The sequence below is a fragment of the Suillus bovinus genome, assembly GCF_016758785.1.
Source record: "Suillus bovinus strain UH-Sbo-P2 chromosome Unknown EDB93scaffold_91, whole genome shotgun sequence".
NCBI classification, from domain to species: Eukaryota; Fungi; Basidiomycota; class Agaricomycetes; order Boletales; family Suillaceae; genus Suillus; species Suillus bovinus.
In genome coordinates this window covers 58368-73856 of record NW_024542147.1, presented here as the reverse complement: position 1 = coordinate 73856, position 15489 = coordinate 58368, and the positions used below count along the sequence as shown (strand labels likewise).

Genomic DNA, 15489 nt, shown 5'->3' with positions numbered 1-15489 from the left:
TGCGTTACATGATGTTCTACGAGGCTGGGCGCCGAGCAAGGGGTCAAAGACTTGGTTGACGGTTGAGTGAAAGAATGTTACATAAAGAATTTGTAGTTGGTTCGGTTCGGGATTTGTAAACGTACGTAATAAACGGGGCGCGTCATCATGAGAAGTGACAAATCCGATTTTTTGGACATTCAACTCTCGGATTTTGATTTTTACCTATCCCATTATGCTCCGGACTATTACGCGACTGCCACTGCGCAGATGCCTCCATACGAATGTCACCTCCTCGAGCACCCGTGTATTCAAAAGTGATTCAACCAGGCCTAGACTTGTTTTGGGAGCTACCGTCGCGTTTGCTGCATATATGGCTTGGTCGCTGAGCTCGGATAGTCAGCGAATATCACTTGATGCTCAACCTGTGTCCGGTATGCGTTCATTGATATCAACAGGAAGCGCTATTCTGACACGTTCGTAGCACCCAAAAAGCTTCCGGCCTCCACGACTCCCTCACTACCCGCTGCAGACTCCACTCCGCCTCCAATACAGACATCCTCTGAGACGTCAGTGCCCATGCTGGACGAGGACGCAGATAAAACACCACCGGCCGCGCCAGTAGAAGCACAAAGTGAAGAACAGTCGTCTGGGGGCGCTTACAACCCGGTGACAGGTGAAATTAATTGGGACTGCCCGTGCCTCGGTGGAATGGCCCATGGTCCATGCGGCCCAGAGTTCAGAGAGGCTTTTTCATGTTTCGTGTACTCTGAAAAGGAACCAAAAGGCATTGATTGTGTGGAAAAATTCAAGGCCATGCAAACCTGTTTCCGGGAACACCCCGATGTGTATGGGGACGGTGAGCTTGTCTTCCGATTAGGAAGTCTCCTGTACTGAATCCGTGACAGAAATTATGGACGACGATGATGATGATGAAGGGGAATCCCAGGGTCAAGCTACGCCCTCGGGTGCGAACATTACCGAGGCGGAGTACGCAACTCTCGATAACGTAGCTCAGGAACCTACCCAGCCTCAGCGTCCTTCGTCACCCGTTGCCACATCATAAATCTAGAGCATCGTTATCTTACTTGGAGTATCGTGTTTAATTATCCCTCATATATTCACCACTCAATCCGGCAGCCTATATGACCATACATAGCGCATGGAATACAAGAAACTATGCTAAAGGTATATGAAATTTGTGTCAGTTCGAGAACCGCTTCTCTATCACTTGGTCTTTCAATTTATAGCCGTTGGCAGCAAAAAGCTTCGAGCGCAGGAAGGTTGACGTGTCATAGATGTCATGCTCCTTCGCCTAGAGAACCATTGAGTCCATGGTAATTTCTACAAAGGTATGAACCACTCACCCGTTCATCAAGCTCAGTCATCTTGACCGTGATGAGCTCAGGTTGCTCGTGTCTCTGTAGTTGGTGGAAACGGGCCTTTTCCTTCACAATCTGACCAAGAAGGAAAGCTAAGAGTTCCTCATAATCACGAGCTTGTGTCAAGTATTTTCGGAAGCCCTGTCCAAACCATCAGTGCCTTGTCTGATCAAATCATGAGGTACTCTCACCCTTTCAAGGGTCTTCTTGATTGACATCTTTTGGGTGCTGACGAAGCTCCCTACCGCAACGGATATAGCCATGTCAATGTCATCAGCACGAACGTATTCACGCAGTGACATTTTTGCACTGGCTTCAGCCATCCGAATCATGCTCTCCAGGTGTCGGACGGTGATGGGGTATGAACCTGTTGCCAGTGACTCACGACGAAGATCAGAAAACAAGCGCGCCAATTTATCCTGGTCCATGTCATAGAGCTTCGGGCGTATCTTCTCTCGGGCGTACATGATGTATTTACGGAGGATATCTTGGGGTATAATCTGTCTAGCCTGTTAGGGAGCCACAGCTTCGGGGACCGATTAAACTTACATCAGCATCAAGGGTGGTGCCAACATCCATCTCATCTCTGTCAGCTTCAAATTTGGGATGACTGCGGAGGTGACTTCCAACAACGAATCGGGCCAGTAGTTCATCTTGCACCGGATCCACGTTGTCTTTGACAACGCACAGCACGTCAAATCGAGACAGGATAGGTTCTGTCAGCTCAACGTTCTGCTGGAAGGGGATTGTTGGGTTATATCTTCCGCGAATAGGGTTAGCAGCGGCAATTATGGCACATCGAGCTTGCAACGTCGTGACAATGCCAGCTTTCGAGATTGAGATGGATTGTTGTTCCATCGCCTCATGAATAGACGTCCGATCCGCATCATTCATCTTGTCAAACTCATCAATGAGGCACGTTCCTTTGTCGGCAAGAACAAGAGCGCCTCCCTCCAGCGTCCATTCCCGAGTTACGGGATCCTTGCGGACGCTGGCAGTCAGGCCAACAGCCGATGCACCCTGACCAGTCGCAAAAACGGACCGGTGAGCTGTCTTCTCTGCATACTTCAGAAATTGCGACTTCGCCGTTCCAGGGTCACCCAATAGCAGTACGTTGATATCACCACGGATACGGTGTTTTCGGTTAATGTCTTTCGTAACGCCACCAAACAGGGAGAGTGCGAGGGCTGTTTTGATGTCTTCGTGTCCGTAAATTGAAGGCGCAATAGACTTGATGATACGTTTCCGAATACGTTCATCTCGTGCGAGGGCACGCATCTCCTTCTCGTCTTCCTCAGTAAGACGGAATGCTGCAAATAGATCTTCCTTTTTGTTAATGTGGTTGGCCTCGATGATTGTAGAGAAGACTGGGAACCCGTTCTTCGAATTAAGAGAGGCATCGAAGTTGTTCCTATATATTCCAGTCACTTCCTACGCTAACGTGCTTAGCGCGGGTTATCGAAAGCGCCTGCATTACTTACAATCTCCTCTCCAGGCTTTGCCAGGTCAATGAGGTCCCAAAGGAGAATAATTTCACGATGCCTTGGTAGACGTCCCGGAGGAACTGATCCAGGGGACTCTTGCAACGCCATTTTCTGGTAATTCCGATAGACCGTCTACCATGCAGCATTTAGCAGTATTGTCATAACTTCGAAAAGTGACTAACCTGCTCGGAGTTAACAGGGAACGGGCCCTTACTCTCGCAGTTTTGACAAAAGCTAACTTTGACCTCCTTTGTTGCATCCTGGTAGAATGGGCCAAGAACAGCACCACATTTTCGGCAGTCAAACTTGACGTATTTAAGCTGCGGGAATACACCACTTCGTCGAGTTACAACACCAGTGACTCGGACTAGATTATTTAGGTTAGAGCGTCGGAGATCACGAAGTGAGGAGCTCAACGGAAGGTCTGCAATGCGAACATGAACTTCTGAGTGTATCCGTTCGTACGATGGGTAATACACGAGAATAGCATTTAGCGCGACCTCGTCGAAGATTGTAAGCATGGCAGCCGGGGAGTTTGTCAGGAAGTAAGCCAAGATGGGTTTAGACATCGCTAGATGGAGATAAGATACTTCCAGTGACTCGGCATTTGCTGCAACATACCATCAGTAACTCTGCAAAAGGTATGAACTAATGATACAGACTTTCTCCAAGATTACGAATGCGCTGACCATAGACCGATGCGCCATTTTCGTCGACGTAGGTCATCAAAAACTGCCGGAAATGTTTGACAATTGATCGGCGAACACGGTCGTTGGCAATCCATTCGACGATAGATTTGGCCTTGATGTCACTCAGTTGCTCAAGGGGTATTTCCTATAAAAAGAACATGGATGAGTACACATCCGGCTGACCGTCAAAATTTCCACCAACATCATCCATACCATCCACATCATCTACATCACGGCGTTCGTCATATTGTCGCCTTGTGCGACGCTTCATTCTCCCAACGCCGAGATCATCGCCAAGAGCATCTTCATCGTCCATATCATCATCCTCTAGGAACTGGGGTGCACGGCCTCTATTAGCTGCTCGAATGCCTTGCTTTCCTCCGCGCTCGAGGCGATCACGGCGATTCATCTTTGCTTCAGCCGCTCGTCGAGCCACTGCTGAAATTTCGTCAAATTCTTCTTCATCGTCGATGTCCCGGTCGGAGTAGCGATCCAGTAGCTCGTTTGGCGCATAGTCTCTATTTTCCGTGGCGTAAAAAGTGAGTTACGTGAAAGAATATGAGGCCTTGACACGCACGCTTCGATGTCGTCTGCAAACAAATCTTCGCCTTCGCCGTCGTCTTCATCGTCCTCATCTATATCACGCACTCCGTCACGATCATCCATACTATCATCTGTGTCAGAGAAAGGTGCAGGAGGCGAAGATGGTGGGAGGGACGATTGTGAATCTCTCCGTCTTGGAGTAGGACGTTGAGCTGGTGATGAACTGGGAATGGGTGGCGACCTTGGACGCTTTGCACCTCTAGGAGTCTGGGACTATAATGTAAAAATTGAATCAACATTAGTCTAATTTCTGTGTCCTCCGTACTCACCATGGTAAATAGCTTTATTGAACGATGATGCGGAGAGATGATAAGAACAAAACACGCGACGCGACGCGTTCAATTGTCGGAGTCTAAAGCGCGTTCGGTTCCCACGCAAGGATTGATGGCAAACAGCCTGCTGCCGTCGTTGCCGACCAAGTCATTCTCTCCTTTGTGATATGGCTAGCGTCGACCTCGAAACCGCGATCAAGCAAGAGGAAGAATACCTACGCAAAGTTCATCCTACCGTGGATGATATTCCAGGATGCATGACCCTGTTTGATGAATTTCTGCAATGTCACGGTATGCTCTAAAAACGTTCAGCAAGAGTGCTTGTGCTCATGACACTTTCAGTGCTCGGGACTCAAATAAAATCTTTATACAGATACGGTCAAATGTCAGAATGTGGAGCTAAAAAAGAGGACTTCAAATTTTGTATGAGCTTGAAATTCATGCACCCAGAACAGAAACGGGAAGCTTGGATCCGCCGCCGTGCTGAGTGGTGGGCTCACAGACGGCTTGGGAAGAGCAGCGAAAATGTGTGGGATATAAGGAAGTAATGTCCATCCTTTGGGATCCTTCTTCGCTTGCTGAATTTCCTCCAAGGAGTCCTCTCCCAGACTGGCCCCCAGCCCTTTCGGACCATGTCCCAGAGAACGTTGACACTATTTCGTGAACGATCAGAATGACTTATTCTGAAAACTCTTTTTATAGGGGAATTTGACGGCCCTGTTATATTTCTGATCCACATGTGCATGGCGGCGCTTGGTCTGTCTTAGGCGGGACGCACAGCCCTTTAGTTCAAAGACAATGGCCTCTCTTTGTGAGGGAATGAGTCCTGATCTACTGAGCTCATGTCGCACATACTTCATTTTCATTTATGACACACTCAAATTGTTTGCACAGTTACGCGTTAATAGCTGAAGCTCTCCTGAAACTGAAGCCAAGTTTCTGGATGTTAAAAAAACTTGAATATCTATCCCAGCAAAAGAGCCGCTGCTTTCTGTTCGCTTTCATTTTCAGATAAGTACATCAATACGGTTGTGCACGTTGACTTCCGCAGCACGGTCACATACACTTTGCGGAGTAGGATTCTTTTCAAAAAAAGTCAGGAGGATGGCCGGAAGGACCATGAATCGAAGTGCCTTACGAGCTCTTCAGTGACCCGCCGTTCGGCAAATCCCCCGAGACTATTGAAGGTCATGACGTCTCTTCGGGTGCACTACCTTTTTCGGTGAGTTTCCCTAACTCACATTTTGATTGCACCCCTACTTCGAACGCGCACTGCCTTTCATTCTCCCGTGTCTGAATGCGAGTCAGCATGGAACTATTCCCTACCCCGAGCCACTCTGTTCCTATCTTGCATTCATCTATCCCTTTATCCATCAGTGTTTCTCACATCCAACTGGTTGTCTTTTATTGCTCGCACACAATCTTTTATAGCTCGCGTGTTCTCCCATCACGCCCACTCTGTTTCTACCAGCTTGGCAATGGCAGTGTTTTCAATTATATGATTGTACCCTTCCATGTCAGTATATATAGCTCAATTCACAACAGGATGATCCGGCAAGTTTGCTCACATCAACGAATGTTGGGGAAACAGGCTTCCTGAATAATCCAGCTCCTTGAAGTTCTACAAGTTTCCACTCACGGTCAACACTGTCAGATCATTGTTTCCGACACGAATCTTTACTGACATGTTAGTATGGAAGGAAGACTCGTCTTCCTTCGTCTTGGCCTGCATAGGAAAGACTTGGCTCAGCCCAACAAAATCCATCTTGCAGTGGGTGCCGGTATGATTCTTAATGTTTTACAACAACAACGTGAACATCGACGACCTGAGAAAAATTCCCGTCCAGTCCGTGTATGTCTAGATCTAGATGCTATTCGCCATTAATACTGATGGCGTCGCCATCTTTCTCTTTACTCCCACCAATGCCCTCTAAGTGCCCAAGATGAATTTAGGGCATGCAATGCTGGCGGGGTTAGTGCACCACATTATTTACGTCTCGTCGTTGTGAGTTTCTTTCTTCTACGAGCCTTGTTGTATTCAAATGCGATTACGGGGTTAATGTAGAACCGGTGCTATTTTCTCTCAGCCAGACCGCATCGGGGCACTTGCACCTACCAAAGAAGCTGAAGATGTCTGTATCGATTTTTGGGCGGTCCAAGATGAGCTGAAGATATTAGCTTCTATCTTGGAAGTTATAAAATGCATTCCAGGTCACCTGTATGGTCTCCGCCGAACTCGAACCAGTCTTCCAGTGGGGGTATTCATGCAGGTGGCCACCTGCCAAGACTTTTCTAGAACTTGATAACTTAGTTCCTTCCACGTGCCTCCTTTCCCAAAACGATTCTCATTTCCAGGTGCTCTTGGCATAGGCTCCTTCCCACTCCTTCGAGTGCGCCGGAGATACAGCACTAAGTAATGATGTTCCGGCCCGGCTTGGCTTGAAAGCCGTGGCTTCGGCCTGGCTTCAGACGGCTTAGGCTTGCGAAAATTCGAGGCCGGGCCAAAGCCGCCAGTGACGGCTGGCTTTGGCTCGGCTTTAACCTGAGCCGCGGCCCAAGTACTGAAAATGGAGAAACATGTTCAGCAGATAATTTACATCATGGAGTCAGCATCTGATTCTACAAAATCCTCATCTCCCTCCAGAAGAGCATCCCAGCCCTCCTCATCCCCATCTTCGACATCACTCAGCTTCTCGTTAGCATCCATTTCAATATCAGAGTCCTCGAGAGCTTCCTCAGTTGATGACGAGGGTCCAGGCTCGCGGAAGAGTAGATCATGGCGGAGGGCACATTTGACACACTGTAGTGCCTCAATGATGTCGCCTTTGAGGCGGTTGCGGCGCTTGCTAATGGTAATACCACCCTGTGAGAACGTGCACTCACTCGAAACTGACGACGCCATAATTGAGAGGTAGTCACGAGCTAGTGAGGTCCATACTGGGCCATATCTGTGTCCATTAATCTACAACAAAGACTGGTCAGTATTGAGACGAGATAGACTTGGATGTGTACTTACACCCCACCATTGAATTATGCTCATTCCAGGCGGAGGTTTCGTCTCTACAGCATCGACATAGTTTTCAAAACTGGCATACCATGGTCTAGATGGATCTGTATGGGTGACGACAGTCTCGTCATCGTCGTCTTCATCGGAGCTCTGCGCCTCGCGAATTAACTTCTTGAGTCTGCTAGCCTTGCCTTTCTTGACGAGCGAAGGTTGCGACATGGATGCTGCCTGGCCCAATTCAAGATAGCGAGCCTCAAACTAAATGACTTGTAAGTGATTGTAGGCTGGTGAATAACTTTGTCCAACATACCACTTGTTTCACGCAAGCGAGAACTTCGTCTTGCAAATCCTCGGGCCAGTTCTTCTTGAAGTACGACATTTTACCCGTTGGATCAAGCACTGCATGGAACATGAGCATCATGGATACATGGTAAATGGAACATACACATAGTCATGACATAGGCCGGGGAGTCAGTGGTCTTATCATAATACTCGTTGAGCTTTTGTGCAGCGGCATGCAATGCTGGTGTGAAATGTGAATATTTTGGCCGTTCCGCATGTGAAGACCAAGCTTGATGGAGAGTCTCGAGTGCAGGGATAGCAAGATGTAGTGTAGTAGTTGATTCTGACGAGAAGGCCTGCTGGGCAACGTCTGCGTACTGAAACATTAAATCAGCGGCGGCACAATATCAAATAATGAAGGTAACATACCGATAATAGATCGGCAAATTTACCAACACGGGTCCATTCATCTGGCGCCAGCGTAAGGAAGTCGATCTTAGCCCGTTTCGTCAAGTCTCGCTCTTGTAGCCCCATCTCATACACGAAGACGTCAACATGCTGTTGTCAGAAATTAGACATTGCATTATTGAACACTGCAGACTACACTCACCTCTTTATTGCTTTCCGCACGGTTGACCATCACATAGGTCGAGGACCAACGGACCTTCATATCCAGAAGGAGTTGCATAGGGTGCGAGATGCCAGCCTTGACTTGCACTGTTTTGTAAAGTTCCTTACGTTTCGCAGATGATCGCTCCTTTGAATAATTCAGTAAAACATAATGTGCGAAGAGATATCAATCACCTTTACGCATATCGAACGTATGAGTCCGATCTCGTCACGATTTTGATGCTTGGTGGTATCCGGCTCATGAGCATGGGGATTGTGAGGTTCATAGTGCGGAGATTTGCTGTATGTACTGATCAGTACTTGGGTGCCGAGATTAATCACATGAGCGAGACAGCTGAACACTATGTGAGCACATATCAACTGCGAAACAAGTGACTTGATCCTTCGTTCATAGCAAGGGAACTCCTTTTTGTGATGCGCTTTATAGAGTCGAGCAAACTCCTTGAGCATTGTGCCATTGTTAGAGGCATTATCACAAGTGACATGGCCCAACTATATATCATGATTAGACTAGTAAGCCAAGCAGAATGCAAAAATGACATGCCTTATGTGTGATACTGACGCGATCTAAAACTTTGAACAGTGTGCCACCGAGACGCTTCCCATTGTGTGCGTTGTTGAGCTGGGTAAAGCCAAGAAGTGCGCTTTCACACTCCCATTGCATCGTTGACTTCTCTTCGATCCAGTGGCCAGTGACAGCGAAATATCCATCAGTGTTGGTGGCTTGCCATGCATCACAAGTGATATTGATTGCTCCGCTAACAGCAGTGCTGTGTTGGCAGATGAGATGTGGTAAAGCACACGCTGAATTGTGACATACATTTAACGTCGTCCAGAGTCTCGTCAAATGATTCTTAAATATTTGTATGATCTCAGCGCGGGTGGCTTTGCGACCAGGGATTTTGACACCATTTGTCGCCCGTGAAGCAACATCGATCATCTCCTGAAACTTCAGGTGTTCGAGGGCTTGGATGGGCTAGATGAAGGTGTGTCAATGGTCATACTATTAGATCAAGCAAAGCATACATACTTGGTCTGTCGCAACCAACCATTCAATTGCAGCTCGTTTGAATAACTTATCCGAGTACGGTATGACTCGTTCAGAGAGTTTGTGTTCAGTCAGATGCGAGTTAATGGTCCGCTGTGCCTGCTCGGCCTTCTCCTTGCAGGCCTTGACGTCACCCGGTAACATAGACTCGAAGGAGTTCTCCTTCGCCCATTGTCGATACTTTCCCTACAGTATAATCATATATATATATGCACAATGAATATATGAAAGAAATTTATGCACCGCAAAATTTGCTTCGGCATGACGATGAAGTGTTGTAGCTTCGTTCACAAGTATACACTGTTTCCTATTAATTTGGTGTGAGTGAGCAAGCGCAATCATGACCTTATGGACTTACACGCATAACTTGCACTTTCGGTGCTTTTTGACCTTGCCGTTGGTTCCTGTACGATCGAATGTTGCACCAAAAAAGGCGTCGAGATCCGCAGTCTTGCCTTCGCGTGTCGTAGCTGTGTCGGTAATGGGTTGGACATGAACATCAATAGGAATGCCATCATCGTCAATCAAATCTACATTGATTGGCGCTGATTTGCGCAATCTTTTGGCTACCAGGGTATCAGTTTTATATTTGCAGATGGAAAAAGAAACTTACGTTGTGGATTGGTGCGTGCATCTTCATGTTCCTCGGTGCGTGCATCCTCGTATTCCTCTCCATCAGATTCATCAACAACTGCTTCAACACGCGTCCGTTTACCCATTTTGAGTGCTGCCGAGGTTGCCAGGGTTGAACCTGATGGTGTGGTGTCACCTGTTGAGCTGGGGGTGGTTTGATCCGTGTTGGAAGCGTGTTGAATTTCAGGCAAATGCCTCATAGCCTCAGCTGCACGAAAGGCGTTGATGGCCTTGGTTTGGGATGGGAGAGCCGCCTTCTCTGAATGTTGGAGAAGGGCGGCACTGGGCTTCTTTTGACGGACTGGTCGTGCATGACATTCGTCATCACTGTCTGTGTGGATGGTTCCAACCATTAGAGACAAGTAGTAGGAAACAGATATGAAAAAAATACCATCACAGATGCACGCCTTTTGTCCGAAAACAAATGTGCTAGCTGCCAAGCTTGCAAGTCGCAAGAGACTCGTAAAAGAGGGCAAATTACTGAAATTGATCTATCCACCAGCAACAAAGTGAGTTATGTCGTGCTTGGAAAGAACAAAGATCAGCAACTCACTGTCATGAGCTCATACAACAGTAAGTGAAAGTCTAAAATGGGATAGAAGTGGGATTCTGGGGTCGTCAAGTGAGTGGTGTTTGCGACGCTGCAGGCACAGTTCTGTGTGACATAAGCCGTGGCTTGAGCCACCGGCTTCGGCTTCTCAAAATCTCAGGCCAGGCCAAAGCCGTCACCAAGCCCTGACTTTGGCCTGGCTCGGCTTGGCCTATTCAGGCCTGGCTTGGCCTGGCCCATGGCCTGAAGCTGGGCCATGCACATCACTAGCACTAAGGATGCGGAAGAATCCGAAATCACGTGAAGAATTTAAACCCAGCATAACCTTATTACTCTAGCATGCCGCCTTCACACTCGAAGGAGTGGGAAGTGGCCTCTGCTCTTGGCATTGTAATATTGAATTTTTGGTGCAATTTTGTCGTTACCTTTTTAAAGTACAAAAGCTTACTCAGCCTGCGTCTATCACGACTGGCCGGCTTCCTCCAGACCTAGTACGTCCGATATAGAATATGACACCAGAAGTATGCAGGTGGAGTGAGTTGTGTGGCGGTAGATAACGTCGATTTCTATTCATACGACTAAGTTCCGATGTTTCAGGTATCGTACATCTTTGATGAAATCGTTCAACTTCTTGTCATTATCAGCCACCATCTACTGGCTATGATATTATAGGACTCATCTTGATCCGTGAGGACTTGTAAGTCGAGCTCCGATTAGGATGTTTAAACCCTCCATAACCTTGAAGAATCCCAACCCAAGTGGCGCAAGCAACATGTGATAATAATTCCTGTAAAGTACACAAAATATCCGAAAATTGCGATATACCGCAAGCTTAGTACTTGCGATACTCGTCCAGTACATTATGTTACGATCGATCTCTTCTCCCTACAACTGTACAGTGTGATGTTTCATGACACATAAGTACCAACCTCTCCCATCGTATACCCACTCGTAGAGGATCCCCTAAGGATGAATCCAGTGCGTGTCATCCCAATCGTATAGATCGCATCTCCAGGATTCTCCGTCAACCATGTTGCCTGACATGCGTATAAATAATCGTCCATTTCATGAGAAATGATGAGCGTCCCAGGATTGAGACTCCTATGAGCTCTTTCCTGAGTCAGTATCCGAGGTTTTGCGCTCTATACAGGCCTCCTCGGCATCACGTAGGCCACCGGCATGCCAGTCATCCAGGTAGAAATACACGGCCGGCAGGCCCACAAAGAGACCTCCAATAATGTTACCAATCAAAGCCGCAATTAGCGACCTGAGAAAGTCATCAGCAAACGTTGAGATGTGAACAAAAGACTGGTTGCATACTTTCTTATGTACAGGTCGACAGTAAGCTAGAAAGTAATCAGAAATGTGCCAAGTGCAAGTTAGTACAAGACGTACCTCAGAGTGAAGCATCATGCTCAATGAGAGTGAAAACATATTTGCGATAACTAGCAAAAAGTATTAGTGAAAGTTTACATCTGAGTGTTCTGCAACTTACCATGGTCGAACCCGCAAGCGACGAAGACCTAGAAAATATAAATGAGTCAAGATCGCAACCTTTGTCGATTTTACCAACCCAGACGGGGAACCAGATAGCAATAATTTTCGAAAAAGTTTCTTTGGCCCCAACTCCTTGCTAAATAACGCCGTGTAAGTAATGGCTCGGAGCAACACTGCAATATACGTACCCAGACGGCTATGCATACAAGCCAGTTGCAACCAATGCCACGAAGGAAGATCTGATACCAGCCAGGTGTGATAGCTTTCGTACTGAGACGAGGGTTATTGAGACGGTGGGACTTCCAGATTAGTATGAAAGTGACTCACATGGCGAATGCCCTTACGTATGATGCGTAAGGATCATCTACCATCAGTCCGTCGTCTGGAAACGTCAATCAATATGATATAGTCCGAGCGAATGAACACCAACTGACATTTGGAAAGGATGGCTGCAAAGAATAGACTGCCAACAAGATTTCCGAAAAATACTGACACGATGATATACTCAGTATTATGTGAATAAGACGCTTTGGCGGTACTCACCAACAATCCAGTTGAGGGGAACGCCCCACCAGGGAATTGCTCTTTTCAATGCAGCCATGGGGAAAATCTATAAGTCGCATGTCAATGAAGGGTGAGAAGTGGACCACGCTAAACTGCCTACCATAAGATTGCTCGTGAGCAGGTCAAGACCCTGGAGCGCGATCCTGCGGAGAAATACGACGATTAAGCCATAGTCTGATGGTGCTGAGGACGTTGACACCTACATAACGAGACCGACAGGAAATACAAAACCACCAAGGACCTTGACAATTCCGGGGTTCGAAGCTGTCAGGCCTGCAGAGCCACCACTGATGATGAGATCCAACAGGCCACCGAAGGACAGCATAACACCAGCAAGAACCTGATAGCAAGAATGAGATGTTAAATAACAGATGGATGTACTTGCTACTTACCGCCTTGAAGAAGGTCTTGTCCAATCGCGTGTTGTGCTTGGCTACAGCCTGCTCGACCAGAGCGACGGCGACTTCAGCTGGCGTGAGAGTGCTTGAAGACATTGGAGTAGTGGTATCAATGTGCGATCCAAGGGGGCTGCGAGAGATCGAATGGCAGGCATTGTCAGCATTTATACGTTTACAAGGCAAGATCCTTGGCAGCCGGTCGAGATACCAAAATAACTGATTGCGTACAGTTACATATAGCTAGTAGTAGACCCTGAGATTCTGACCAAATGGATCTGCACAAACATAGGATTAAGGGACGAAGTTCAAATTTGGACACACACACGGGCATCATGATGATGACCCCTTCACCAAAATCTCATCACCTCTTACTAAACTCATGTTTACATGGGATATATTCCATTATACATGACAACTGATAAATTGATTTAATAAAATTATTATGCGCTCTATAACTAAAGTCCAAAGTTGATGTAGGGTCATGAGCATGGCGGTGCTGGTGAGGTCTCACCGGCGGTGGGGACGTGAATGATCAAGGGGCCAGGGCAGAGATCACGGCAGAAAAAGACGGTCACCTCTTAATTGGCCCTACCGCGTTACCGTGACACTCTCGGACCCACTGGAGACGAAGTCTTCTTTCGGCTTCCGCAATTTCTGATATCCAATGATAACAACACTGTAATGGATTGATGCCGCAGACTATCGAATATAAAGGTCGAATCACACGACTATCATACCGCAGGAAGCTTGAAGAAGCAATTTCACGTCGTCGGCTTCTCTGGTTACCGACTAGTTTTTAGTATGATCAGCGACAATTCTAATCGGTAGTACGAGAACGTGAAGAATTTTGGTCACATCACAATCCGGTTCTCTCCCTTGGAGACATATGATATAGGGCCTCAGGGACGTGGTTACCTTCATGGCAATGATGATATTTTGTTCGGCGGACAATCGCTGAAGCTTAGTGTGACACTCCGAAATAGACCGGCTCTCTATGTTTCAGAAACCAGGTATCTCCCTGACAATGCTTTACATATAATGGATTTTTACTCATGAATTTAAATTCTCGTATCTCTGAGATGAGAATGCGATAAAATTATGTCTACCGATGACAGGAACATGTATGCTGGCATTGATAGTACGAGGTGGAGCTGTAAACTAGAAGAAGGAAAATACTGAAGAAAGAATCTCGAGGTTGCGCCAGCGATAATTGACAAAGAGGATTAAATTGACTGCGAGTGGGTGGGGATCTGGCGCTAGATCTTGGATTCTTGGTGCAGACGTGCTGGGGCCCCAGAGTGGTCGCTCGTGAATACGCTGTTTCACAAAAGAAACCGACCGGCGGCGTGGACGGCATGGCTATGCTGCAAGTATCAGGTGTCAGGAAGGGCAGGAGCGATTGATGTCGAGAATTACGGGCAGGATGCAAAAAGATCGCGGCATTCACAGGCACTAGGGAAAAAAGGCAACGCAAAGACCGAGCTCGACGAGTAGCACAACGACGACATGTAAGTGGAGAACTAATGCGATGATTCCTTAATATTGTAGCGTGAGAACTATAGAAAGAGTAGTGTGTGACAAGGCTTACCATTTAGGAAGACGGCTCGGTTTGTACCGAATTCCAGAGTCTGACGCCCCCGTCGTCACTGCCGAAATTGAAAACAGAATCGAAAATGGCATCGAGAACGCCTCGAAAACGCTACACTGTGAACGTCACTATTATCCACGGACTTCTCAGCTGAATCTAAGTATACTTCAAGGTTAAGTTGTAGTCAAGTAACGCTTTTCGGCTGCCATTTCTAAGTCCGCGCGGCAATGCCTAAATGTCGACAATGAAGTCAGCGACCAACTGGCATCACGTGGATATAGTTCCGAGTGTGATCATAGCTATAATGGTTGTATGTGCTACATGCGAATGAGAATATTTTATGTGCTCCAAATCGACGCTGGTGCGGCTACAGGCATTCACCAACAAATCGTCACGGGAATTAGTTTAGAACTCCGTTACGGCAACGTTCGGCAGGCTGCCACCAGCTACTTTCAAAGAACTTAAGCACCATTTCTTTATGAAAATCAGTCGTTCAACCTTGTCGTGAACAGTTTATATTAGAAACATCGATCAAGGTTGTAAATTATGTGTGGAAATGAGAATTTTGTGAGATATCTGGGTCGCAACGACATGTGTGGGGCGACGACTCAGTTACAGTATAGAAAATCTAGCTTCGTACGTATACCTTTTTTCCGACATGTTTGCGGGGCCCAACCTTTACTAGTACTGAATAACGTCAGTCGAATGGTAACATGTGGTTTGTGGAACTGAGAGCCGATCTATTTCAGAATGTCAACAGGTCACGCATCACTCCTCTCACATGGTGATGGGAGAGAAATTCATTATGGATGGGAGAGGGGGATCATTGATGCGGGTGGGGAAGAATTATTGATGGGAGAGGAATTTATTGATGGGGCTAAAC

The 15489-nt window shown here is 47.0% G+C and overlaps 5 protein-coding genes across 5 annotated transcripts; 2 read left to right on the top strand and 3 right to left on the bottom strand.

The window, feature by feature from the left end:
• The first annotated feature begins 141 nt into the window (after nt 1-141).
• Nucleotides 142-908, top strand: EDB93DRAFT_1340208 (uncharacterized protein). Its single transcript, XM_041455443.1, has 2 exons — nt 142-413; nt 464-908. Exons 1-2 carry the CDS (start codon nt 215-217, stop codon nt 874-876), a joined length of 612 nt encoding a protein of 203 aa, XP_041302600.1. The 5' UTR covers nt 142-214; the 3' UTR covers nt 877-908.
• EDB93DRAFT_1311105 (MCM-domain-containing protein) lies at nt 877-4409 on the bottom strand (the record flags this gene model as incomplete). Its single annotated transcript, XM_041454829.1, has 10 exons — nt 877-1294; nt 1347-1502; nt 1553-1861; nt 1911-2792; nt 2843-2977; nt 3028-3455; nt 3508-3679; nt 3737-4052; nt 4112-4350; nt 4407-4409. The coding sequence occupies 10 exons, from the start codon at nt 4407-4409 to the stop codon at nt 1184-1186; spliced, it is 2751 nt and encodes a 916-aa protein (XP_041302599.1). The 3' UTR covers nt 877-1183.
• A 97-nt stretch (nt 4410-4506) lies between these two features.
• EDB93DRAFT_1177345 (uncharacterized protein) lies at nt 4507-5134 on the top strand. Its single transcript, XM_041450552.1, has 4 exons — nt 4507-4700; nt 4752-4953; nt 5004-5051; nt 5112-5134. The coding sequence occupies exons 1-4, from the start codon at nt 4577-4579 to the stop codon at nt 5119-5121; spliced, it is 384 nt and encodes a 127-aa protein (XP_041302598.1). The 5' UTR covers nt 4507-4576; the 3' UTR covers nt 5122-5134.
• Nucleotides 5135-11318: 6184 nt separating this feature from the next.
• On the bottom strand, nt 11319-13297 carry EDB93DRAFT_1177330 (putative formate/nitrite transporter). Its single transcript, XM_041450551.1, has 12 exons — nt 13013-13297; nt 12824-12960; nt 12721-12763; nt 12600-12666; nt 12491-12544; nt 12384-12438; nt 12245-12326; nt 12133-12192; nt 12055-12082; nt 11955-12004; nt 11880-11905; nt 11319-11826 (listed from the first exon to the last, which is right to left on the bottom strand). The coding sequence occupies exons 1-12, from the start codon at nt 13112-13114 to the stop codon at nt 11661-11663; spliced, it is 870 nt and encodes a 289-aa protein (XP_041302597.1). The 5' UTR covers nt 13115-13297; the 3' UTR covers nt 11319-11660.
• A 705-nt stretch (nt 13298-14002) lies between these two features.
• Nucleotides 14003-14705, bottom strand: EDB93DRAFT_1177326 (uncharacterized protein). The gene is made up of 2 exons (XM_041450550.1): nt 14607-14705; nt 14003-14553 (listed from the first exon to the last, which is right to left on the bottom strand). The coding sequence occupies exons 1-2, from the start codon at nt 14696-14698 to the stop codon at nt 14121-14123; spliced, it is 525 nt and encodes a 174-aa protein (XP_041302596.1). The 5' UTR covers nt 14699-14705; the 3' UTR covers nt 14003-14120.
• Nucleotides 14706-15489: the final 784 nt, after the last annotated feature.

What these genes read in the sequence shown, in the direction of transcription:
- EDB93DRAFT_1177326 (XM_041450550.1), bottom strand. Translation starts at nt 14,698, where the DNA reads ATGCCATTTTCGATTCTGTTTTCAATTTCGGCAGTGACGACGGGGGCG. An exon ending in CCGAGCCGTCTTCCTAAATG is followed by an intron (nt 14,554 to 14,606) that starts GTAAGCCTTGTC and finishes TACAATATTAAG; the next exon opens with GAATCATCGCATTAGTTCTC.
- EDB93DRAFT_1177330 (XM_041450551.1), bottom strand. Translation starts at nt 13,114, where the DNA reads ATGTCTTCAAGCACTCTCACGCCAGCTGAAGTCGCCGTCGCTCTGGTC. An exon ending in GCATGATGCTTCACTCTGAG is followed by an intron (nt 11,906 to 11,954) that starts GTACGTCTTGTA and finishes ATTACTTTCTAG; the next exon opens with CTTACTGTCGACCTGTACAT. An exon ending in GTCGACCTGTACATAAGAAA is followed by an intron (nt 11,827 to 11,879) that starts GTATGCAACCAG and finishes TGACTTTCTCAG; the next exon opens with GTCGCTAATTGCGGCTTTGA.
- EDB93DRAFT_1340208 (XM_041455443.1), top strand. Translation starts at nt 215, where the DNA reads ATGCTCCGGACTATTACGCGACTGCCACTGCGCAGATGCCTCCATACG. An exon ending in TGATGCTCAACCTGTGTCCG is followed by an intron (nt 414 to 463) that starts GTATGCGTTCAT and finishes ACACGTTCGTAG; the next exon opens with CACCCAAAAAGCTTCCGGCC.
- EDB93DRAFT_1177345 (XM_041450552.1), top strand. Translation starts at nt 4,577, where the DNA reads ATGGCTAGCGTCGACCTCGAAACCGCGATCAAGCAAGAGGAAGAATAC. An exon ending in TGAATTTCTGCAATGTCACG is followed by an intron (nt 4,701 to 4,751) that starts GTATGCTCTAAA and finishes TGACACTTTCAG; the next exon opens with TGCTCGGGACTCAAATAAAA. An exon ending in AATGTGTGGGATATAAGGAA is followed by an intron (nt 4,954 to 5,003) that starts GTAATGTCCATC and finishes ATTTCCTCCAAG; the next exon opens with GAGTCCTCTCCCAGACTGGC.